Raw genomic sequence first — 25,407 nt, forward strand, 5'->3', positions numbered from 1 at the left:
ACACCTAAACCACAGCCAGTGGGTGTATTAAAGTAGGAAGCCTCTTTTGACAAACAGAAAACAGAAGGAAGGATGTTTCAGCCCACAGCTGCTGGGAGATGAGGTTACAATGCGAAGTTAAACAAAAGCAAAGGAAACAGATCCCCTCCTGTGTGCAGGGAGATGGGAGCCAAGCAAGTAGCTGCTTGGTTGACATCACGGAGGCCGAGCATTGGATTACAACAAACAGGGACTTACTTGGCAAGGGAAGGGAGTGAGGAAACGCCTCCTGAGCCCTAGAAGTGCGACTGCATTTAGCAGCTATTAACGCAAGGAAACTGGAAGTCTGAAACTGTGACTAAGCTGTCTGCTCTGGCCCTTTGACATTCCCAGCACACTCACGCTTGGGCGAATGTGTGGGTGACCGAGCCGCACTTGAGCCTTGAGTTTTAACAGCTGGGGTTCCTAACTCGCCACACTGAGAGCTGTTGGAGCTTGGAGCCATCTTCTGTAAGTATAACTTCGCATTCTGAACAATGGTAGGCGGCAGCCGCGCTGAAACCGTCGCTTTTAAACCACAAAATGTATGGTGTTATATAGTGAAGGAGTGAGTTGAGTGATTGGCTGGGGTCCTCCCTAGAACACATTTGTTTAAAAGATCTTTTCTTCCACGTGAACTTTTCGGTGTGTGGCAGAATTGTCTTCACCATGAAATGTATAACAGCTGTGGGAGAAAGCAATGTTCTAGTGATTTATCGAAGATTAAATGAAGGGAGCAACAGTGAAATGCAGGGTGAGAAATATTCTGCAGTCGAGGGAAAATAAAGTGAAGTTTTTACAAAACTGAAATTCAACTATTATTAAAATTACTAGTTTCATGCATGTATTGTATTTGTGTGTGTGCGCATGCGTTTTTTTGACTCTGGAAATAATTGTATTTTACATGCTACACAATGACCATCATATTCTGCCAATGAAGGAGTTGGACAATGAGGAATTTTTCAATTCTATGGTTAAGAATATTGACACTATTGATTGTCAAGCTGCTTCACCTGTTGTGAATGTTAACAACTGTCACCACCAGTTAACAAGTGATTGAGAAGAGAAAGAACATTGTGATGTTCACAATGGATTGGAGGCAAAAAGTTGGGCCTAAAAGGCAGGAATGGTTGGTGTGGAGGTCCAAACTGAAAAACTCAGTTCGTCCTGGTAGCTAGCAAGCTAGCAAAGATGAATTATATATCATAATTTATTATTTATAGCATTCAATTCCTGCCCCTTTGCCAAAAAGACTCTCAGAGTAGTGGCTTACAAAAGTCCGTACTGAGGCAGTCCCTGCCTTCAAAGTTCACAATCTAAAAAGACATGGCACGTAAGGAAATAGGAATGGGAGGGAGGAGGAAAAAGCAAGCTCAAGCATTAATTCAACAAGTTACAGGTCTTATAAGTTCTTATATACAGTTCTTATGTATGAATATAAATTGCTGCTTACTTAGATATTTGTTTTGTCAAGCCCAGTAGCGGCTGACTTGCAGTAGCTCTCCAAAATACTGAACTTGGAACCCTCCTCATACAGACCACCAGATCATGGGCTCAGTCACTGAAACAGGCTCTTTGCTACAGAGATCTGTTGGCTGTGCGAATTAGACCCAGGTCTGACCAGTCCAGTGTTTCACCTATTTGAGTCTCTTCAACAGTTTTATCTCTTCTCTATATCCATCTTAATGTCTGTAGGAAAAAGTAATGGGTCCTTTGGCCTTGAAGTTTAGACCGCCTCAATAATCCCTGTGATTAGAAAAGCACCTTAGTACCCTTTATGCTGGGGGACGCAGGTGGCGCTGTGGGTTAAACCACAGAGACTAGGACTTGCTGATCAGAAGGTCGGCAGTTCGAATCCCTGCGACGGGGTGAGCTCCCGTTGCTTGGTCCCTGCTCCTGCCAACCTAGCAGTTCAAAAGCATGAAGTGCAAGTAGATAAACAGGTACCGCTCCGGTGGGAAGGTAAACGGCATTTCCGTGCACTGCTCGGGTTCGCCAGAAGCAGCTTAGTCATACTGACCACATGACCTGGAAGCTGTACGCCGGCTCACTCGGCAAATAAAGTGAGATGAGCGTCGCACCCCCAGAGTTGGCCACGACTGGACCTAATGGTGAGGGGTCCCTTTACCTTTACCCTTTATGCTAGATCCCTCTTGATGGTATCGCAAACACATGACAGTCAAAAAGTAAAGGTAGCCTTGTTGGCCTATGAGAAAAACTCCAAAACCCACATTGGGCCAACCAGAATGTCACAAAATAGTGTGCAAGCTCGAGTTCTCCAGTACTCTTAAATCAGGCTCAAAATTCTCAAAATGTCTACCCTTGGGACCCACTTACGAGGGATGAGATTTACTGTGTTGGACTGGGACTTGGGAGACCAGGGTTTGAATCCCCACTTGTCCATGGAGCTCCCCACACGACACATACTGGATGACTTCAATCTTGGGTGAGAATTTTCATAAAGAAGCCTATTGGCTGCTGCTACTGGTTAACGGAAGGTTGGAATAAACTTCACCATGAAACCCAGTGTTAGAGTAGGGGCTAACCCACGCTCCTCTTTGCCCCATGATATTTTCTATTTGTCCCATGGTTTCCAGCAGTGCCGGATTTACGTATAAGCTAAATAAGCCATATCTTAGGGCCCCACTCTCTTGGGCCCCCCCCCAAAAAAAATTAAAGAAAAAAAAAACCTAGATGTACATTTCCAAAATATAAGATAAAAAACAAATAAAATAAAACCTACATACAGCAACAGTGTTTTGTGTTGTGTAGGCTCCTATGATGCAAGTAATGGGCCCCATCTGCTAGCCTGCTCCCTAAAATATCACTGGTTTGCTCATTTCTATATACAGGGTGCCTACATTCTGCATGGACTGGTTGCATGGCCACATGTGCAAATGGCTTTAGATACCCATTAGGTCCATAAATTACCATATAGCATATATTCAACACAAAAAACAGTGACCATTTGTTGTTGACAAAGGACAGCTGGACATATAAAGGAACCCATTACCTTCAGTAGCTTAGGGTCTCCTCAAACCTAAATCCAGCCCTGGACTAGACCATGTGAAAAATGGACATAATATTTTATCTGCAGTTGAACACAAAAAACAGTGACAATTTGTTGTTGACAAAGGACAGCTGGACATATAAAGGGACCCTTTACCTTCAGTAGCTTAGGGTCTCCTCAAACCTAAATCTGGCCCTGGTTTCCAGGCATGGGTCTGAAAGGTTTTTATTTTGTCCTGCCTTTTCCCTGGGGGATCCCACTATTTATTGCTGAATCAATCTGCAGAAAACCCAATTGATGTTTGTTCCTATTCAGTAGTAAACAGTGGGGTTTCCCGGGCAAATGGTGGGACCTCTAGGACCCCGTGCCCAGAGATCATGTGACGGACAGAAATAGGGAGGAGCTCTAGAAGTGGGGAGATCTAGATTCAAATATCCACTCAGCCTTGGAGCTCACAAGATAATTTTGGGCCAGTCTCCATTTTTCAGCCTAACCCGCCTCACAGGGCTGTTGTGAGGATAGGATGAGGAGGAGAATGATATATGCCACCTTGAGCTGGAGGACAGGTGGGATATAAATATATAAAATCAATCAATATTCTTTCATAAGCCTCTGAAGGATTTTAATACTCTCTTTAGGAATACCCACACTTATACAGTAGTACCTCTGGATCCCCGTTCACATCCAGAAGCGAACGTAACTCGCGCCTGCGCATCTGCGCGTGCGCAGGTCACAATTCGCCGTTCCCGCACATGTGCGTGACGTCACTTTGACCGTCGTGACGTCAGGTTGAGCGGCGAAACCCGGAAGTAATGCGTTCCGTTATTTCCAGGTCGCCACGGAGCGCAACCTGAAAGCGCTCAACCTGAAGCATATTTAACCTGAGATATGATTGTATTGCTTCTGTCCCACTTTATTTTTTTTTGGACAAAATAATAATAATGAATAAATAAGAATAAAAATGTGCACTCCACCCCCAAGACCATTCCATTGTAACTATCCAACCTCCCAAAATTTCAACACCTCTTGCAATGGTTTGATCCCTTTCCGTTTTAACGGTACAAATTCTACAGACACCTTCCATATCTCCTCCCACTTTTAACTGTTGCGGTTTCCCTCAAAGAATGCTGGGACTTGTAGTTCCATGAAGCACCTGAGGATTCTTTGTTAGAGCTTCCAGTTCCCCATCATAGGACTGCAGTTTCCAGTGCTTTCGTAGGGAATATGCCTGGTTATTAAAGTATGTGGTATAGGTATACCTTTTCTCTGAAGTGTCAAGTATTGATGCCCACTAGAGAAAGAAATAGCAAAACAGATTAATGACCTGGCCTACACCTCCTCCAATGTTTATTCCATGAAACAAGAGATGTCCTGATGACCTTCAGATCTTGCCATCACCATGACTTATATCTTTAAAGGATTTCCTCTTTGGAACAAAAACTAGTCTACGTAGCATTTGTTGGACAGCTGTACTTCTGGAGCATCTGTACTGAGGTCATTTGTTCCATCGTAGAAATTCAGATAACAACAGTTACATCCTCCATCTATACCTATGGAACTGGCACTGTTTTGTAACCAGATATAGTTGTACTTCTGATACCTGCTGACCTAAAACCAGTTTGTCCTTTTTAGGACAGCTTTGTTAGATTTTGAAATGTGAAGGATTATATCCAGCTTTTTAGTACCTACATCATTTGCTTTCTTTTGATTCCGGAGATCAAACTTTGATTAAGAACAAAACAAAGTGGTGATGATCACATCCTTGCTCTGGAAGGCAGACCAGCTTATGTTTTCTTGTTGGTGACGTTTTTCAGCTCGGAAGACTGCACTAGACTAGCGTGGTGTAGTGGTTAAGAGCGGTGGACTCGTAATCTGGGGAACCGGGTTCGATTCCCCGCTCCTCCACATGCAGCTGCTGGGTGACCTTGGGCCAGTCACACTTCTTTGAAGTCTCTCAGCCCCACTCACCTCACAGAGTGTTTCTTGTGGGGGAGGAAGGGAAAGGAGAATGTTAGCTGCTTTGAGACTCCTGAAGGGGAGTGAAAGGCGGGATATCAAATCCAAACTCTTCTTCTTCTTCTACTTGTCAGAAACCAAAGAAAATATATTGACTGAACATTGGGAACAAGCAGCTGAAAACAAGGAAACCCAGAGAAGTTTTAAAGTGCTGAATACAAGCCAAAATCGTTAAAACCGTGGAGGGGGCGGGGATTTTTCTATGAACTTCACTGTGTTGATTTTCAGCTAACTTACCAAAGACATTTCCGGATCTCGGTCCATCTGCTAGGGAAATTCCAGAATGAAAACTCAGCTGGATACAGGCTTATTTGCATACTTCTCAAGGAACCCAGGGGGCAATAAAATAAAATGAATCAGTGAATATATCGCCCATTTTTTCCCAAGCCAGAATTAAAAATAAGGAGAAGACATTAGTGGGAAAGTTTTCCTACACCATCTTGCCACATGATTAGATAAACAGAATCTCTACATTACAGACATACCTGATACAGTATAACCGCGATTCTTTGGAATTGGAAGATGGGTACATATTGTCATGAGTGTTCTCAGTATCTCACCAAAGTATTATTCCTGGGATTTCTTAGGGGATGCTAAGATGATATAAAATCAGTATAACTTTCTAAAGCATATATGGCCCTAATAATAATAATAATAATAATAATAATAATAATAATAATAATAATAATAATTTATTATTTATACCCCGCCCATCTGGCTGGGCCTCCCCAGCCACTCTGGGCGGCTTCCATAAAAACCAAAAATACAGTAAAATCACACGTTAAAAACTTCCCTGAACAGGGCTGCCTTAAGATGTCTTCTGAATGTCAGGTAGTTGTTTATTGCTTTGACATCTGCTGGAAGGGCGTTCCACAGGGTGGGCGCCACTACCGAGAAGGCCCTCTGCCTGGTTCCCTGTAGCTTTGCTTCTTGCAATGAGGGAACCTCCAGAAGGCCCTCGGCGCTGGACCTCAGCGTCCGGGCAGAATGATGGGGGTGGAGACGCTCCTTCAGGTATACTGGACCGAGGCCGTTTAGGGCTTTAAAGGTCAGCACCAACACTTTGAATTGTGCTCGGAAACATACTGGGAGCCAATGTAGCTCTTTCAAGACCGGTGTTATATGGTCTCGGCGGCCGCTCCCAGTCACCAGTCTAGCTGCCGCATTCTGGATTAGTTGTAGTTTATTATTATTATTATTACAACCACGATGTATCTTTTAAATTTTCCATTTCCCTTCCAGTTCCCCTTCAAGTCTTCCCTTCCCTTCACACTTGTGGTCACAGAGTCCTCAGAAGGGTCCAGAATAAGTGTTTGCTAATGATTAAGGACCACATTCATCCTCCTTTCCTTTCTACTTCCTCTCCAGAACTACTTGGTGCCTTCTGGTGCATGGAGGTAGATGTCTGCCCTCAGCAGAAGGAAAATGAATTAAGTAAGGTATGTTCCCAACACACACACACACACACACGAGTTGGTGGTGTTATAAACAAAATCTGCCCTTTTCCCCTTATGGGGTATCCAAGAGCCGGTATAGAGTCCTTAACGTGGGTTCCCTTTTGGTAGGAGAAAATAACAGAGGCCAACCAGAGAATATTGAGAAGCAAAGCAGCTAGTAAGCCTGATCTTTATCGATCTGTTGCAACAGGGTGCTCCCCTCACATGCAGAAAAGGAGGAGGATCCAAAACGAAGATTTGCCTGCCCTTATATAGATATTTTAAATTCCTTGCCCTGGAGCTCAAGACCACCCCTCCATACATCATACATACATCACAGAAAAGGTGGTCTACAACAGAAATTTGAATGTTGTTGTTTTTCCTGTCTGTCAGGTTATCCAATAATGCCTTGTCTGATTGCCTTTCCTGGTAGTATGCCCATTCGTTTGAAATGGTGAATACTTAATTCCTGTAACAAAGAAGGTTTTTTTCACCTCCTCCCTCCTTGCAGAGAAACATTTGGTCAGCTTGGGAGTCAAAATGGTTTCAGGACTGTCTTCCTGTGCTGATCTATGTACGTGCTTGGTTGGTACATTTATGAACATTTATTATATATATATATATGACCTTAAATGTTATTATTACAGTGGCTGTATGCGTGTGCAAGCGCTGCACTATTGCAGATATTCATATTTGGCAGTTTGAAGCAACTGGATGCATAAAAACTGACTCCTTTTTGGAAATGAAACACTGTCAAGGCCCATAAGAACTGTCTTTAAAACAAAATGAAAGCATCATATGATGGTGGCCTCATAGCAAGCAAGCTAGCTAACAAACAAGTAAGGGGAGCTCAGCCAGCCAGTCAAGCAGCCCTTGCTATTGCAAATAGACAAACAAGTGGGAGGCCAGGCAGGCCAGCAGGCAGCCAGGTGTTGCGCTGGCCTTACTTGTGCTTGCTGTGTGACAGCCAGACATAACAGCTGTTGAGCATTTTTTGTGTGCAAAAACGGAAAAAATATGAAGCCCGGACACTGTTTCCGGCCAGCCAAATCCCTCTGGCCATTCTCCGTTGGGTCACAAAGGCTGGGGGCATCCTCTGTGCCCCAGAGAGGGAGCAGTGTGGGGAGAGGCACCTCTCTTTAGGGCAGGGGAGCAGCTCAGAGATCAGGGGCAACGACAGCTGCTGCCTGGCGGACTCCCAAGGAGAGGGGAGAGGAGACTGAGGGCACACTTCACAAGGGAGGGTGTTCGAAAAAGGGTGAGAGGCTGCCAGCTCTGCGGGCAAGGGGTGACATAATTGGGCTCTTGAGCCCCACAGGGGTGCTGCAGAAAGAATGTAGCTGGTCAAGGGAGCTGAGGACTCAAAAAGGTTGAAAACCTCTGGTTTAAGGACTCCACTTGGTGTTAAGTTGGTTTGAGAAACTGCATTGAACAGTACAGTGGTACCTTGGGTTACAGACGCTTCAGGTTACAGACTCCACTAACCCAGAAATAGTACCTTGGGTTAAGAACTTTGCTTCAGGATGAGAACAGAAATTGTGCAGCGGTGGCGCGGCAGCAGCAGGAGGCCCCATTAGCTAAAGTGGTGCTTCAGGTTAAGAACAGACCTCCAGAATGAATTAAGTTCTTAACCCAAGGTACCACTGTAGTATTTTGTGGGTTACACCACAGAGCCTAGGACTTGCTGATCAGAAGGTCGGCGGTTCGAATCCCCGTGACAGGCTGAGCTCCCGTTGCTCGGTCCCTGCTCATGCTAACCTAGCAGTTCGAAAGCACGTCAAAGTGCAAGTAGATAAATAGGTACTGCTCTGGCAGAAAGGTAAACAGCGTTTCCGTGTGCTTCTCTGGTTTGCCAGAAGCAGCTTAGTCATGCTGGCCTCATGACCCGGAAGCTGTACGCCGGCACCCTCAGCCAGTAAAGCGAGATGAGCGCCGCAACCCCAGAGTCAGCCACGACTGGACCTAATGGTCAGGGGTCCATTTACCTTTTTAAAAGAGACATATGCATTTTGGATAATGTCATGTGAACATGGGAGTAACAACTCAGCACTAGCAATGTGGTGAGTGCTACAAAGCATGCATATCTTATTCGTTCTATATGCTGCATCGGACAGTTCTTGCCAAGTCAAATCATCTGTCCCACTCATTTGCAGCACTGCACTAGGACTGAAGCAAGGGATCTAAATATAGTCCTGAATTCTCTGCCTAATGAATAGTCCACTGTGTGTAGTACGGCAAGACTGCTGGAATTTACCCTAACCCACCCTTGCTTTGTTGAGGCACACTACAGTCTTTTTGGGACATGCAGTATTTACTGTACATCCCTGAGAAAATCAGGAATTTTCCAGCGCCTTCAAAGGAGCTCAGACAAAATGAAAGCATTGTTTTAAAACAAAAACAAAAAACCAAGAAGATGGAGGAAGACAAACAACAGCATCTTGGGAGAGGAGAATGCTCCCTGCTGCAATTCAGCATAACTTCATTCCATAGTGACACCCTCTTGGGTCCTACTTTATTTCTGTTTACTGAGAGCTGCAGAGAGAACAAAGTTTTCTGCTGTCTACAGATGATTCAGATTTCTTTTGTGGGGGAAAACCAGAAGCTTTTCTTTTAGGAATAATTGGTGAAGTACCTACCGAAAAGGGGGGGGGGAGTTTATGTATGCTACCACAGCTGCTTGAATGATTTATGCCCAAAGATGGAAGCAAGAAACAGTTCTGACAAAGGAAGATTGGCAATTACAGTAATGGAAGAATAAGAAGTCAAGAGGGGAGACTTTTAAAAATAGAATGGAGGAAATTGATTGACTATTTGAAGACACATTGGAAACAAATTAAAAGCATTAGCAGGACTGATAAAAACACGTGCAGTAAGAGACAATTCAGGGGAACATAAAAGGAAAATTATAAATATATTTGAACTAGATATACACTAATAAAAAGATATGAAATAAATATCCACAGAAGGGAGGGGAGGGAAGTCGAGGGGGAAGGTAAATTAGATTTGTAAAGATTTTGGTTTTTTTGTTAAAATATTTATAAAAGCTGATTTTTTTAAAAAAAAAATATTTCCCTACCAATGGTTTAAAATTCATCTCCTACGCAAAGTAAATGTGCTGTTGGAAAGTTGCAAATTCTGCAGAATTCAAGAAGATCACACAGGGAAAAGGAGGCTATCCCAAGCTTCTCCACAATCCCCAGAATATTTATGAACTTTAAAAAGTTTCCTTTTGAAGAAAACCGAATAAGGCTACAAACCAACAGCAACACAAGAATATTCATGTGGAATTAATATTTTAAAAATATTTTAATTTTTTTTAAAATTAAAAAGATGGCCGGGCTGTCTGATGCGTTATGTGGAAGGGGCAACCCTGATGACTCAGCCAGCATTCAATTCTCCAGGATGCTTGTCCACCTTTGGTCCCCACCTTCCACTAGGGTCTCATCGAAAGCTCCTAGAAGCTGTCAGCATGCAACAGCAGCCACACCCTGGGTCAACAGGCTGGCTAAACCAGCTGAGGATAGCTAACAGATCTCAAACCCTTGGTGAGTTAGGGATTTCCCCTGTGGACAAGACCAATAGTGGGTCCAATGGTCAAAAAGGAAGTTTCTGCTTATGCATGTGCTGTAGAAGGAAGTGAGAGGTAGCCCATCTAGGAGAAGGAAAACTCTGATCCTCAACCTCTGTGACCATTCGGGATATCTTCGGGAGAAGAAAAGGCTAAGGAGTAACACCTACACAGATTTGGAGTGGAGTCCCTAAGATGGTTGGATGGTGCCTTGTACACCTCCTTCCAGCAACTCCTGAAGCCAAGCTGTTGCCAGGCATATTGCTCTGTGTTAAGTTGTGGGTGAACATATCAGACGGCACAGTGATTCTTCAAACAGCTCTTGTTTATTCATAGGCCAGAACAGAACTGAGCTGAAGGATTCAGCCAGCCTGCTTACATAGAGCTCCACTACAATGCAACTGTAACAACTTGCTGTAGCTATCCAATCACTGAATGTCACTTTCAATCCCTTATTTGCATATGTGGACCCGAGTGAAAACTATTTACAGTATCCCCCTGCTGGCCCAGGGTGAGAACTTCAGTACATAACACTCTGCTTTCCTTTGGACCACATCACTGAGGCTGAGCTCCCTGCACATTGCCCAGGCTTGCACCCCAGGGAGGTCGCTTGGGTGCTGCTAACATCGTGGTTTGACTTCACCCCTGGAGACACACTCCATTGTCTCTCGAGATAGACGGATGCCAACAGGAACAAGGGATATGAATGTATTAGCATATTAAGGTTAAACTCACCCATAATTTGTACTGCATTTATCAGATTGTAGTGACCGAAACCTTATTTTTCCTACCCCACTGTAATAAAATGTCCCTTTTGACATTTTCTCTGCTTGTGGATATGATTTTGGGGGGCTTAAGCACGTTTTCAGGACCACACACATTTTGACTCAGGTGAAAAGATTCATCTCTCTCATGTTCACATTTTTGGGTTCATGTGCGAATTGTGCTTATTATGCATTTTCCTAGAGACACATTTAACGCTGATAACTTGTTGGTATTTACCTGCGCAAGCCAAGTTGCAAAGCCAGGACCGTACTGGAGGACACACATTTGATGCCTGCATTCACCTTCCATGTCAGAGCTCTGCCCATATTTGTAATATGCGGATAATGATAATATGGGGATAATGCTGGTTGATGTGAAAAGCACAGGCTGCAGCCTGCACCATGAGAGGGAGGGGAAATATGTTTCATTTCTCCTGTGGTCCTTACTGCTGCCACCCAGTGGATATCTTTAGCTCCTGCAGGACCAATTTCTTTCCTGGGTCAACCATCTCTCTAAACTGGATAGTATGGTAAGGCAATTAGGGGCCTAATTGTTTGGGGGGCAGGAACGACACTATTTGTAGTACTGCATGCTTCCAAGATGTTCAAACCCCACCCCCCAAAAAAATCTGCAAACAAACCAAACCAAATTTAGCTTTTACTAAAGGTTTCTATAAAGCAACATATTTAAACAGCTGTGAAGTTGTTAGTAAAATGAAAATGAACATTTAACCACTAGAACAAATGCAAACTACACAGGGAAACACATCCTGGTACCCAGTTTTGACTAAGTGTTATAGCAACTCCCAGGCTTTTCAGTGTTAACTTTGATCCTGAAAAATCTGCTGCAGTCCTCTGGCTTTTTCCTTCTGGTTTCTGTACTTTTTTCTTCAATAGCACTCTAACAAGACAATCTAACGATGTCTACTCAGCTGCAAGTCCTATTGAATTCAATGGGGCTTCCTCACAGGTAAACAGAGCTAGCTCTCTTCTTTGTCCGTTCTACTTATACACTCGTTTCCAGCGCTTGCCAAACCTGTCAGCTAATCAGAAGCACAGTTTTATTTGCATTTATCGTCCTCATAATTTATTTGGTTTCTTCCCACTCCCCCAGTCCCCTTTAAGGCTTTAGGTTTCCTTTTCCCCTTTAGTGCCAAACATCTCGGCTGAACCTTTGCCCCTTCTGATCGAAGCAACTCTAAAAACATAAACCAACCGTTTTTATGATAAAGAACAGAATATAAAATGGTGAAACAATCCTCTTGTAGTGCATTTGAAGTGCTTTCAGCATCTTGAAAGCACTATATAAAAGTTAATATTTAACCTCATAGCATAGCATCAGTTCATTCTCCAATCAGTTTATGCATCAGGTCCATATATGTGAAAGTGTCTATTCCACCTCTCTGTTCATAGAGTCCAATATAGAGTTGACAGCGAAACAAGGCTTAGACTCTGTGAAAGGATTCTGTGGAACTGCAACAACCTTTCGTGTGGATTGTTGGACTCTATGAACAGAGAGGTGGAATAGACACTTTCACATATATGGACCTTATGCAGAAACTGATTAGAGAATGAACTGATCCACTGGGTCTTCTACCTTTTTCGTTGAACTTTATGAGCTTCTTCTGTTGAAATCTACAATTCAATACAATACAATGAATAGTATACATTATTTTTTCAAACGTACAGCCAGTTACGTCTTGTGTGTTTATTGGGTATGCAAGGCTTTGGCAAAGGCGGACCTCACCTTCCTATTCTGCCTCAGGTGGTGAAACAGGATGGGCTGCCCCTAACCCCCACTAGTAGCCCATGGGCAGAAGCAGTGGCGTAGCGTGGGTTGCCAGCACCCGGGGCAAGGCAAGTAATTTGCGCCCCCTAACCCATGGATTTGCGCCCCCTAACCCGTGGATTTGCGCCCCCTAACCCTAAGCCCCAGATGTTGCGCCCAGTGCGGCCAGCCCCCCCTGCACCCCCCCACGCTACGCCACTGGGCAGAAGGTAGTTCCAGAGCGATCTACCAGTAGATCTCGGAATGATTTGCAGTACTGGGTTTTTGTGTGGCAGGGCTGAGAGTTCAGTTTTGGAACTGTATGCAAATTCCTGGGCTGAGCATGTGCTCAGAGGCTAGTTTGTGCTTGTCTCAAGTTGGCAGATCTTAGGTTCTAGTAAAAAAACAAACCAACCCACACACACACACACACACACGATCCCTCCCAATTCTGAGGTCTGCCTGCCTCTGGCATACGATATAAAGCATTCAGTCTATATGCGCCATAAGCTTAGTCATATTATTCAATGGTTCATGTTAACGTGAATAATATTCATCGGTTTGCATTACAGATATTCAGGTACTTACATATATGTAAACCAGGTGCTACCCACTTGATTGACATGCAGTAATTCCTTCCATACCTGGATAATCATCTACTAATAAAATCTCCAGGGAACACGATAACCATATAGCTTTAATTGCTATTGCTAGTGAAATGTTAACAGGAAAATTTGTAGTGATTCTACTTGAAATTTGGTATCTTGGGGAAAGGCCCACAACTCTAATATTTTCCCCTCTCTTTCGAATAATACTGTCACAGTAGCCCCAATGAAAAAAGCCCAGAGGTCTTCTTGATATCCAATACTTGCATCAAATAAGATCTTAGAAGTAAGTAATCTGTACACTTTAAATCATTCAAGAGCTCCAGGGGAAAGTTTGAACACTGGCTGGAAAGGGCAGGCGGGCAGCTATTTTTAAATGCTGTTCGCAACTTTTCGAATAGTTGTGCAAATTTATAAACTAACTGTATCTTCACCGGAGATTCAGTATGCCTGTGACTGTTGAGGGCAGTTCACAAACGTTTGTTGTTTCACTTGAAAAAGCCGAGATAAGGATATAATATATGCACAGTCAAATCATGAATGGATTACACAATTCATATATTTTGTAGACCCACTTGTGAGGGTTTTAGCCTGAAAGGCAGGCTAAAAAACACAACAACAACAACAACAACAATAAATATTTAAAAAATCTGGATGCCGCCTGTCCCATTTTTTCTTGGCATCTTGTGAAGTGAACAGCATCTATTGGAAATCCACATCCAAAAAAAACCTAGGCATGGGAAAATTTAAATAAATGGCCTCTCCAGGCCACTCAAGGCTAAATTGGGCATTACATGCAGATAAGTAATATACTTCATCAGTTCAGCATCCCCCTTTTTTTACCATTGTATTTTGCATATCTGTTTTCTCCCCCCTTTTTTCCTTTTCTATTTTTTTACAAAGTAATAATCACAAATAAATAAGAATAAAAATGTGCACCCCACCCCCAGGACCATTCCATTGTTAACTATCCAACCTCCCAAAATTTCAACACCTCTTGCAATGGTTTGGCCTCTTTCCGTTTTGACAGTACAAATTCTACAAACACCGTCCATATCTCCTCGAAATTATTTCTCCTGTGTATTCCCCATCTTACCTTAATGGCACATGTTTATTTTTTTCATTAATAGCTATATCCCAAACCTCTTTACACCATTCTTCCATTTTAAAGTCTTCTTGCCCCTTCCAATTCCTAGCTACCATCATTTGTGCAGCTGTCAATAAATCTGTGAGCAAGTCCTTCACAGCCTGCAAACCTTCCACAACTTCAGCATCCTTTTTAATCCTGAAATGGCAGGTAGAACTGGAGATATTGGAAGAGAAGGGGGTGCTTAAGCCTTTCTCTTGTGAGCCTTCCAACCCTTCAATGCTTTGAATCAGTGGCTTCCAATTGGTGGTCACCCACCAACGGGGTCTGTGGCAGATACCCATCAACTGTCTGGGACATCTCATTTTGGGGGGCTGTGCTCTCACACAGGTCACATGACTCATGTGGGAGGGAGCATGGCCCAGAAGATGTGCATCCTGGTTTTGCGCCGGGTGTGTGTTGGACGGTATGGTGGCACTATTCACAAGACTACCAGAGGGATAACATTTTCAAAAGCAGGGGGTCCATGGCTTGGCTTTTGAAAAACAAGGGGTACACAGTACTTAGCTAACTGGGAACCACTGCTTTAAATGGTTGGTGTGCACGCAGGCCAGTCCACATGTGCCTCCCTTGGGGAAACAGGTCAAAAAAGAGAGAGTTGAGAAGAACTTTTAATAGCTTGTACCACCCAAGCTATTGGATATTGGTGGGGCAATATAATCCCATTCTTCTCACTCCATCCCGCCATGTCCTCTGCTCTGACAAGGCTGAATGGGGCGAAGGATTCCATTCAGAACTTGTAGAGCAGAAAGAATTGCACATGTCTGTTTCACAGTTGAGGCTGTTGGATCTTTAACTGCCAGGTCATTTAAAAAGCGGGTATGTGGCAGGAGTAATGGGGAAGGAAGTTGCTGGAATTAGATAATGGGTGAGGGGTACGCATGGGAACAAAGGGGAGCAGCTTCACACATTCATTCCCCATTAGGCCAGTTATAGGCCGAGTTTAAAGCCTAGTTTAAGCTGCCACCCTTTTCTGGAACTAAAAATGGCCACTGGCAAATGGCTGTCATGGCACAAGATGTAGGGCCTCTGGCTCACATCCACTGAGCCAGTCAGAACTTGAAGTGAAGGGAGAAAGCAAGCAAGGAGTAGATAGTACAGGTGGTTGGAGTCAGTGTGGAGCTGAAGAGAGCAGGAGCGCTTATCAAGAAAACAGAAGCTCCCTAAGTATATCTCCATACACTCCAGTTGCCCCTATCAACGGGATTTCAGTGGGCATAAACACACTGGGCTGTGCTAGACAGGAGCTCCTGATTCTAAAAAGGAGAATAGGTGGTTAGGCTGAATTACAGGGTTGCTGCAAACCTACTGTTACGTTGTTAATGCTTTTCCCAATTCCCCTTCGCTGTAGTAAGTCCAGGACTGCTGAGCCTGCCACTTTTAAAATTTGGAATGGCCGAGAAAAAAAAGGTAACCTTAGTCAAACAATGCCAGAAATGCCTCATCGACATGAATGGAGACATGTTAGATGCACAGGGTATATGTCTTCACTGCAAAGCTGAGGAGCAGCAAAAGAATCAGAAAGGCAAGAGGTAAGGCAGGGTAGAACAGCAAGGTTTGGATTAATTTACGGAACTCACCAACTACAGTCATACCTCAGGTTATAGACGCTTCGGATTGCACGATTTCGGGTTGCGCACCATGCCGAACCCGGAAGTACCGGAACAGGTTACTTCCAAGTTTTGGCGCATGCGCAGAAGCACTAAATCACACTTTGTGCATGCACAGAAGCGCCAAATCACAACCCGCGCGTGCGCAGATGTGGCGCTGAGGGTTGCGAATGTGCTTCCCGCACGGAGCACGTTCGCAACCCAAGCGTCCACTGTAGATGGCTTTTTTTAAAAAAAAGTACCATTGGAGAATGGATCTATCAATAGCTATTGGCTATGTTAACTAGACAGAGCTTCCATGCTCAGGGCCATGGGGAGGGGAAAATGGGGCGGAAAAAATCAGGCTCTGCTTATATACTTCCTGTAACAACTTGGTTGGCCAATATGGGGAAGAGAATGCTGGACTGGATGGATCTTTGGTCTGATTTGGTTCTTGTTAAGTCTGGGTTTAAGAGAGAAAAGAGGAAGCTAGAGCATTCATTCAAAGACCCTGTGACTTGGCTGGCTAGCAAGAGCATCAGAAGAGCACTTCTGCATCAGAGCAAAGGCCCATTTCATCTAGCACCCTCTTCTCCCAATGGCCAGCCAGATGTCGATGGGAAGTCCACAAGCAGGGCATGAGCACAACAGCCCTCTCCCCACTTGTGCTTCACAGCAACTGGAGTGTTACTCAACGCCTGAGAGTAATACTCAGCCATCATGGCTTGTAGCCATCGGTACCCTCAACTCCCAAGGCGTTCTTAAAGCCACCCAACTTGGTTGCTACATCTTGTGGTTACAAATTCCATACTTTGTGTGCTATGTGAGGAAGTACTTCATTCTGTCTGTCCAGAATCTTTGAATATTCAGATTCACTGAATGACTTTGGGTATTATGGGAGAAGGAGAAAAAACTCCCATCTATCTCCACACCACATATAATTCCACACACCTCTATCATGGCCTCTCTTACTTGTCTTTTGTCTGAACTAACAAACTTGCAAATGCTTCCCTTTCCTGAACCCTTTCCAGCTCTGCAGTATCCTTCTTGAGGTGTGGCAACCTATTCCAAATGATTGTGAACACAGAATTTGCCTTCTTCAAAGCTGCCATATACTAGGCCACCGTTACCACCAAGCTGTCTACTATTATTCCAAGGTAGTCTTACTCATCATCGCCACTTCAAACCTCACTAGCACATCTATGAAGTTTCAGGATGCACATCACTTTTTACCTGGCTTATCTCTTTGCACGTTGAATCACAGTTGCCATTTTAATGATCATCAGCCCAACTGAATGAGAAACTGAAACCGACATATTTGCTCACCCTTCCTCCTGAAGCTGTGATCCTTCATATTCTAAGCTGTCGTCTCTTAGCTTCTTTACCCAAATCCCAAGATTCTGCTGGCAAGATTCTGCTGGCAAAATTCACGTTTAAACAGAAAAATCAAGCTTGGTTGGAATTTTATTTCTAACTTTCATTTTAAAAAATGCAGCAGTAGCAATGTTTTATATCATTTTCTGTTTATGATCAAATATGCATCACATCTCTATATAAGGTAAACGGTAAAGGACCTCTGGACAGTTAAGTCCAGTCAAAGGCGACTATGGTGTGCAGTGCTCATCTCGCTTTTCAGGCTGAGGGAGCTGGTGTTTGTCCGCAAACAGCTTTCCGGGTCATTTAGCTAGCAGGACTAAACCACTTCTGGTGCAACGGGACACTGTGACGAGTGCCAGAGCGCACGGAAACGCTGTTTACCTCCCCGCTGCAGTGGTACCTGTTTACCTACTTGCACTGGTGTGCTTTCAAACTGCTAGGTTGGCAGATGCTAGGACAGAGCAACAGGAGCTCACTCCGTCACTTGGATTCAAATTTCAGACCTTCCTATCAGCAAGCCCAAGAGGCTCAGTGGTTTAGACTACAGTGCCACATGTGTACCTAGATGCAGATACCAACACCAGTGCTCAAAATTTAAATATTCAATGCCACCTCAGTTTCAAATGACCGGGGCTATGACTTTGCACTCAGTGAAATATGCACGCTGGAACTGATCACACCTTTATATCCTGCAGATAAAGTTCTGGGCTCGTGTTACCAAGATACTGCCAAGTAGGTGAAATGAGATTGCAAAACTGATCAGATCAGATCTAGTACACCTCCGTGGCCAATCTTCTTATATGCACCTGCTTCTATTGACAAATTTTGAAATTTCAGAAGTGAAGCCAATGAAAGAACTCCTTGTGCTTGCTTCACACCTCTTATTCTCTAGGACCAACTTAGCATTATGGATGACCTGTTTATTGTGCATTGATCCTGATTTGCTCACAGGGAGGCTAGACCAGTGTTTCCCAACCTTTTTTGGGCAAAGGCACACTTCTTTCATGAAAAAAATCTCGAGGCACACCACCATTAGAAAATGTTAAAAAAATTAACTCTGTGCCTATATTGACTATATAAAAAGTACAGTGGTGCCTCGCAAGACGAAATTAATTCGTTCCGCAAGTCTCTTCGTCTTGCGAGTTTTTCGTCTTGCAATGCACGGTTTCCCATAGGAATGCATTGAAAATCAATTAATGCGTTCCTAGGGAAACCGCCTTCAGACCAGGTCCGGGGACAGTCTGTCCCCCGACCTCTTCTGAAGGCTGGGGGGGACGGGGACAAGGGCTTTTCTTCCCACTGCCAGCCTTCAGAAGGCTGTTCTGAAGGCTGGCGGTGGGAAGAAAAGCCCTTCTTCCCACCTCCCGCCCCGCAAGCTCCGGGGACAGGAGGGCTTTGCTGCCAACCGCCAGCATTTTAAAAGCCCCTGCTGTCCCGGGGCGATTTTAAAATGCTGGCGGGCGGGAGCGAAGTCTCCGCTGCCCCGGGGAGATTTTAAAATGCTGGGGGTCGGCAGCGAACGCTTCGCTCCCGCCCGCCAGCATTTTAAGATCGCCCGGGGCAGCAGAGAAGTCTCCGCTGTCCCGGGAAGGCAGGCGGGGGGAGCAAAGACTTTTGCCCCCGCCTGCCTTCAGAAGAGGTCCAGGACCTCGTTCCGATGCCGGGCGGCGGGGGGAGAGGTTCCCGCCCCACCGCCCGGCATCGGGGCATCGTTCCGATGCCGGGCGGCGGGGGGAGAGGTTCCCGCCCCACCACCCGGCATCGGGGCATCGTTCCGATGCCCGGCGGCGGGGGGAGAGGTTCCCGCCCCACCGTCCGGCATCGGGGCATCGTTCCGCCCCACCGCCCGGCATCGGGGCATCGTTCCGATGCCGGGCGGCGGGGGGAGAGGTTCCCGCCCCACCGCCCGGCATCGGGGCATCGTTCCGATGCCGGGCGGCGGGGGGAGAGGTTCCCGCCCCACCGCCCGGCATCGGGGCATCGTTCCGATGCCGGGCGGCGGGGGGAGAGGTTCCCGCCCCACCGCCCGGCATCGGGGCATCGTTCCGATGCCGGGCGGCGGGGGGAGAGGTTCCCGCCCCACCGCCCGGCATCGGGGCATCGTTCCGATGCCCGGCGGCGGGGGGAGAGGTTCCCGCCCCACCGCCCGGCATCGGGGCATCGTTCCGATGCCGGGCGGCGGGGGGAGAGGTTCCCGCCCCACCGCCCGGCATCGGGGCATCGTTCCGATGCCGGGCGGCGGGGGGAGAGGTTCCCGCCCCCCCGCCCCGCTTCGGAGCAGCGTTCCGAAGCGGGGCGGCTGGGGCAGGTGTTCCCGCCCCCCCGCTTCGGAGCAGCGTTCCGAAGCGGGGCGGCTGGGGCAGGTGTTCCCGCCCCCCCGCCCCGCTTCGGAGCACCGGGAGAAGCGATCTCCCCGCAGCCCCTTGCTTCAAAAGAGGTCCGGGGGCAGCGGGGAAGAAGTGCTGCGCTTCCCGCTGCCCCCGGACCTCTTTTGAAGCAAGTGGCTGCGGGGAGATCGCTTCTCCCCGCAAAGCCTTGCTTCAAAAGAGGTCCGGGGGCAGCGCTTCCCGCTGTCCCCGGACCTCTTTTGAAGCAAGGGGCGGTGGGGAGAAGCGATCTCGGGCGCCGCGGCGTGCAGGCGCACTGCTCGCTCCTCTTTCCGCGCAGGCGCCTTCTCTCGCTCTTCCCACGGCACACCAGGCAAGGTCTCACGGCACACCAGTGTGCCGCGGAACACCGGTTGGGAAACACTGGGCTAGACGAAGTTGCATCGAAGCAAGTGATATCCTACCCTTTCTATTGCATTTGCCCCTAACTTTCCATATCACAAAAAGTTAGATCTCTTGAGGAAGTAGGTTTGTTGCCCAAGAGCTCCAAATCAATTTAATTTGCCAGCATGTGAATCCTCCCTGAAAAAAACCCTCACACCTTGATCTCCATTCTATCACCACCTCTGGCCTCAGGGAAAAACAAAGCAAAACTCAGTTATAACTATCGCTCCAGAGCTTTTGGAGATCATCAGCTGAAACATCAGATGAATTAGAGTGGGATACATTGCCACTTTCCCTCCTCACATTACAAAAAATAACTTTTCTTTCTAGTTGGTGTCCTACATTTCTTCCATCAGATTCTGATGGCCTCACTCTCAGGCTTAGCTACAGCAAGATGAATGCATCATGTATCTTTGGACCATGCCTTTGGACTTCAGTCTTGCTGCTTGAAAACAAAAACAAATAAGCACCATTTCATGTGAGAACCTGTTTGATTAATGCCGCTTCCCATACAGCTTAGCCAATTGCCATGCTGCTTATTGAGAGCATCCACAACCTGCTGCAGAACATGCGAACCTTGTCAAGATCCCATGTTTTACTGTAATGGGAGTTAAACATAACCCAAAGACTCCATCTACTGGCCATACAATGTACTCAGTCCTGCACACCAGACTTCTCTCTTCTCTGTCTTAACAGGAGCCCCAGTATTTCCTAACTAGAACTCTAATATTTTAACCCCAAAGATATTCCATGAGCAATGAGTCCTGTCAAAATCTATCTAGCAAAATAGGATGCAGCCCACAAAAGTGTATCTGACAAGAAATTTATCATTCTATAAGGTGCTATTGGACTCTGTTCCTCTGGAACTACTTAAATAGTAATCTCCTGAGAGGACTTTTACATTTTCCAGCAAATATATTTATAAGTTTTTTACCATGCCTTTTTTCTTATTAAAATCAAGGTTATTTAACACATATCAAATGCTAAACAAAAACCAATGATAGGAAATGGTGCATGAATTCTGGGAGGGGGACTAGCTTCATTAGCTACTTCTTTGTGAAAGCCACGGTGGGTAGAGGATAATCTAGTTAAAAATGGAAGGAGTCAGAGAAGCTTATCACAGTTTATTGTGGGCCCAGTGCTGCAAGTCTTTCACATTGTACACACAATGTTGTCCTCATCAAAATGCCACACACACCCATACCGCCCCCCCACAACCCAGACTTACCACGTCCACATGTATTTTCCATGGATATGATGAATCCAGATTAAACAGGAAAATAATACAGGGCCTGACTTTGATGAGGACAATGCCATGTGGAAAACACGGTGCAAAACATGCTTGCATGAGCAGCACCAAGACCACAGTCAGCTGCTGTGTATGGAGGCACCCAGTGTCATATGAAGAGTGTGTGTGGTTGGTGTGCAAAACAAAAAAAAAGGTTGATAAGTGGTTTGTTGAGACCTCCAGCATTTTTCAAGTGCTCTGATAAAAGAATAGTTTGAGAACTGAGGCAATAGGGTGTCTAGATGCAAAGAAAGGACATCTTTAAATGACTGTAAGAAGAGAAAAAGTGCAGCTTGTCATATAGTTACCGGGAACCAGGCAGAGGGCCTTCTCTGTAGTGGCAACCGCCCTGTGGAACGCCCTCCCACCAGATGCCAAAGAGAACAACAACTACCAGACTTTTAGAAGACATCTGAAGGCAGCCCTGTTTAGAGAAGCTTTTTATGTTTGATATATTGCAGTATTTTAAAATTTTGTTGGAAGCGGCCCAGAGTGGCTGCGGAAGCCCAGCCAGATGGGCGGGGTATAAATAATATATTATTATTATTATTATTATTATTATTATTATTATTATTATTATTATTATGATGGGGAAAGCTGCTTCATGGTGCATTTCTAAGTTATTGGAACCAACCCGACATTCTCACTATAAGTTGCCAGAAATACAACCAGCAAATGACTAGTATCTATAGTAGCTGCTGTGAAAGCTTACAATAAGAGGAAACACATGTTCTCTTTAGTCCTCTCCTCACAACTTCCCTCATTTCTGCAATTCATCGTAGGCTTTATGGTGGGATTGTTGCAGCTTTGACAATTATTTGTTTTTAATTTGAGTCCCGAGGGTGTCTTTTAATGCTAGGTGCATGTGCGCCGCCCTTTTCCAAAAGCCCTTTTCCCATCTCACTGGTCCCTGATTGCTGTTCTTGAATACAGCTGTTAGGTCAACTCTGTGTCACCTTCTCATATCAATGTAGCAACCTGATCTGTTAGTTTGCCACAGTTTATAGCATGCTTCTTCCAGGAAATAGCTCCAAAAGGACAACACCACAACTCAGAATGTAGGCGTGTATTCTCAGATCCTGAAAAAAGAAATCCAGATCTGGACAAGAGGAAAGACAGTGTGAATTCTATGGACTTCAGGAGTTCAGTTCAGGTCTTTCCATTTTGGACTTCAGACAGATAATATTTCTTGAGGTGGCAGAATGCCCCAGTTGGAGAAAGGGCATCTTTGTAATGCTGAAGGTGAATACATTTCTCAAGGGTAATCAGTTTTTAGCTCTGTGTTCCTTTAGCTCCTCATCAATCATGGACTTTACAGCTGAGCTTGAGGGGAAGGAGGGCAGGGGAGAAAGGATGTTATGCCTGGCAGTATTTTTGTACCAAACCTGCTAAGCTTAGTAGGGTGGTGGGGCCCCTCCCGATAACCTGTGTATTGAACATTCCTCCCAACAGTGGCCAGCTTTTTTTTTACCTTCTGTGTTGCATGTTCTCATAGGTTTGAGGTTCGATGCTGATGCCACCCCAGCCCTGTGCCCTAATCTTTGGGGCTGCTGGAAGCAGGGCACCAAAGAACATTGAAAGAGCCAGGCACTTTCAGGATTCTCCCTCTCTCTGCTTTTAAAAATTCAGCCATGGGAGACTGAAATCAGGAATGGCAGCCTGGCTGGAGTGCAGAGATGGGCTGTTTAAATTGTTACCTTCCTTTCCCAGGTGATGTGCAGGACTAGGAGAGAAATTTGGTTCAGTTCACCTTTAAAGGTGAATCTACCTAATTTATGCCTTCTGGAACAATACATTGCCATCTTTTGAAAGCCGCACTTCTCTGAATTTTGCAGTACAATTCTCCAGTCAAGAATATGCATGTGTTGGTGAAAACAGCATACAAAAATGCACTGCATTAGGGAACATTGCTTTGCAAATATGTATATATTAGGCAAAGTTGCATATTTCTTAAGAAATGTGCATATTAGGAGAGATTTGTACTAAATTGAAGAAGTTTCATGAGGACTTTTAAAAATTGCCACCTGTTGTGGATATGTGGAGAACTCAGCTTAAGAATAGAAAAATGAGAAATCAACATTGAGTCACCCATTCCTACTTCCCATTTTTGTGAAAATGGAAGTGAAAGTAATCTCTTCCCCTGCCAGCCCTCCAGCCCTGCTTTTAGCCTTCTGTGGGTACTTTTCATACACACACACACACACACACACAGGTAGGAGGAAGAATCATAGCAATGCAGTGCCCAACCCCTGGCCCCAATATACAGAACTGGGTTTACTCTACTGGCATCCTAAGAGGCTTTCTGTTTTCCAAATTGTATCTGGCACTTCCTACTGAGCTAGATGGACACGTGGTCTGCCAATAGGAATTTCCTCTTAAGGCAGTGGGTCTGGCTTGCAACTCCTGAGCTATATGGAGAAAGTGAAAAGGGGTAATTTCAAAATGGCTCCTTGATTACATTGGCTAGTGACAGTGGTTTCATATGATGCTTATGAATTGTTCAGTGAAAATGGACCTCGTGTCCCTTGACGTTTTCTCAGCCGTACACATCTCCGTTACACAGGGATCCTGCCTCATACAATGTGAATGAGACGATGGAGACCGAGCCTGCCTATTCTGACTTCATCAGCTGTGACCGGAGTGGCCGGAGAAACGCAATACCCGACCTTCAAGGAGACGCAGCTGCTCTTAAACTGGAGAAACTGGCAAGCACCATGGAGGATATCGCTATTGCAGGGGATGGTGAGTCCCTCTTTGCCCAAGTCCAACTTGAGCTGCTTCTCAGGCAGCTGATCTAATCAGGAAGCTCAGATGAACATGTTCTCTGCAAAACACACAGGGCTTATCTAAATCACTGCACAATGTATACCAGTTGCATCATGTAATGCAGATGGGACATGGGTATATGCTACTAACATCCAACTTCTCACACTTCTTAACACGTTGCTGAAGAGCTAGCATTCTGCTGGTACCACTGAACCATTGGCAATAGCCACACTAGCTTTATCTGCTAAATAAATCAATTTCCATCGGATCCAATTCACACAACTCTCTGTTTGATCCTTTATTTTTACAGAAAACCAAGATTCGGCCGATGCTACCGAGAAGGAATCTGGACTGACTCCTAAGAGCGAAGACGGCAGCCCGACCTTGTGAGAGCTCTGATTTAGGCTGCGGAAGGGTGGACGACAACAACTGCGGCTCTTCCATCTGTTAAGAAACCAAATTGCAATAAGGAGTCCCCACTTAAAGGTTTCTGCCATGGCCATTTGGCTTTTACAGTCACTTTCTGTGGCAGCTGGTACCTTCAGAGAACTGTCTCTCTCTCACTCTGCAACACTACACACCAAGAGATGTTTAGTGACTTGAGCCACTCAGAGAGCCTTTTGGCAACTATCTTCCTGTATAGGAAAAACACAATTTCAGTAATAATATATAGACTTCAGATTTTATCCTACAAGGTACATTTTGCTCACACGATAAACTATTATTTATTCCTATCTCCCTGTAGATTGTTAGGTGACTTGTGGTATCTATCTCACTTGTGCACATGCTGCATCTCAGAAGTGCTGATATTTTTGGGGCTGTGAACATTGGTGAAGAGAAGTATGGGACATAATCCGCCAGCCACTTCTCCAACATGGACACCATTGAAACCAATGACGGTTGGTTCTTTTGTGGCATAAGGGCAGGTGCAGCCTTGCACAACACTAATTCAGTTCAGTGGCAATTCCACAGGAAGTGTTCTCCATGAAAGAGGCACCAGTGACATACCACTTCTGATTACGTCGCTGCTTCTTTCTGGTATGCAGAAAATAGGATTTCAGAGGCACAAACCAGGGGATTCAAAAATTGGTTTAATTGTGCGTGCTAAAAAGAGAAGGCAGCACTACTTCAAGCTAACTCATAAGCAAGTTCTAGAGTTCCGATGCCTCTGGTAAATTGTTGCATCCTCTGTTAAGAGTTGTATCTTGTGGTGAAACTTGTATGCAGATCCATAAACCTGTTGTCCCCCCTCCCCAGCAATTAAAACTAAATGAGTTCTTTGTT

At 45.2% G+C, this 25,407-nt stretch overlaps 1 protein-coding gene across 3 annotated transcripts; it reads left to right on the forward strand.

Annotated features, from left to right (window-relative positions):
- The first annotated feature begins 175 nt into the window (after positions 1-175).
- On the forward strand, positions 176-25,407 carry PKIG (cAMP-dependent protein kinase inhibitor gamma). 3 transcript variants are annotated; one of them, XM_081917392.1, is made up of 5 exons: positions 176-489; positions 6,413-6,483; positions 15,684-15,864; positions 23,921-24,099; positions 24,434-25,407. In XM_081917392.1, the coding sequence occupies exons 3-5, from the start codon at positions 15,725-15,727 to the stop codon at positions 24,511-24,513; spliced, it is 399 nt and encodes a 132-aa protein (XP_081773518.1). In that variant the 5' UTR covers positions 176-489; positions 6,413-6,483; positions 15,684-15,724; the 3' UTR covers positions 24,514-25,407. The 3 variants fall into 3 exon arrangements, with proteins under 3 accessions (XP_081773518.1, XP_081773519.1, XP_081773517.1); XM_081917393.1 differs by lacking the exons at positions 176-489; positions 6,413-6,483 and adding an exon at positions 15,038-15,151; XM_081917391.1 differs by lacking the exons at positions 176-489; positions 6,413-6,483 and adding an exon at positions 15,153-15,200.

Source organism: Podarcis melisellensis (assembly GCF_964234715.1).
Source record: "Podarcis melisellensis genome assembly, chromosome: 6".
Lineage (NCBI taxonomy): Eukaryota > Metazoa > Chordata > Lepidosauria > Squamata > Lacertidae > Podarcis > Podarcis melisellensis.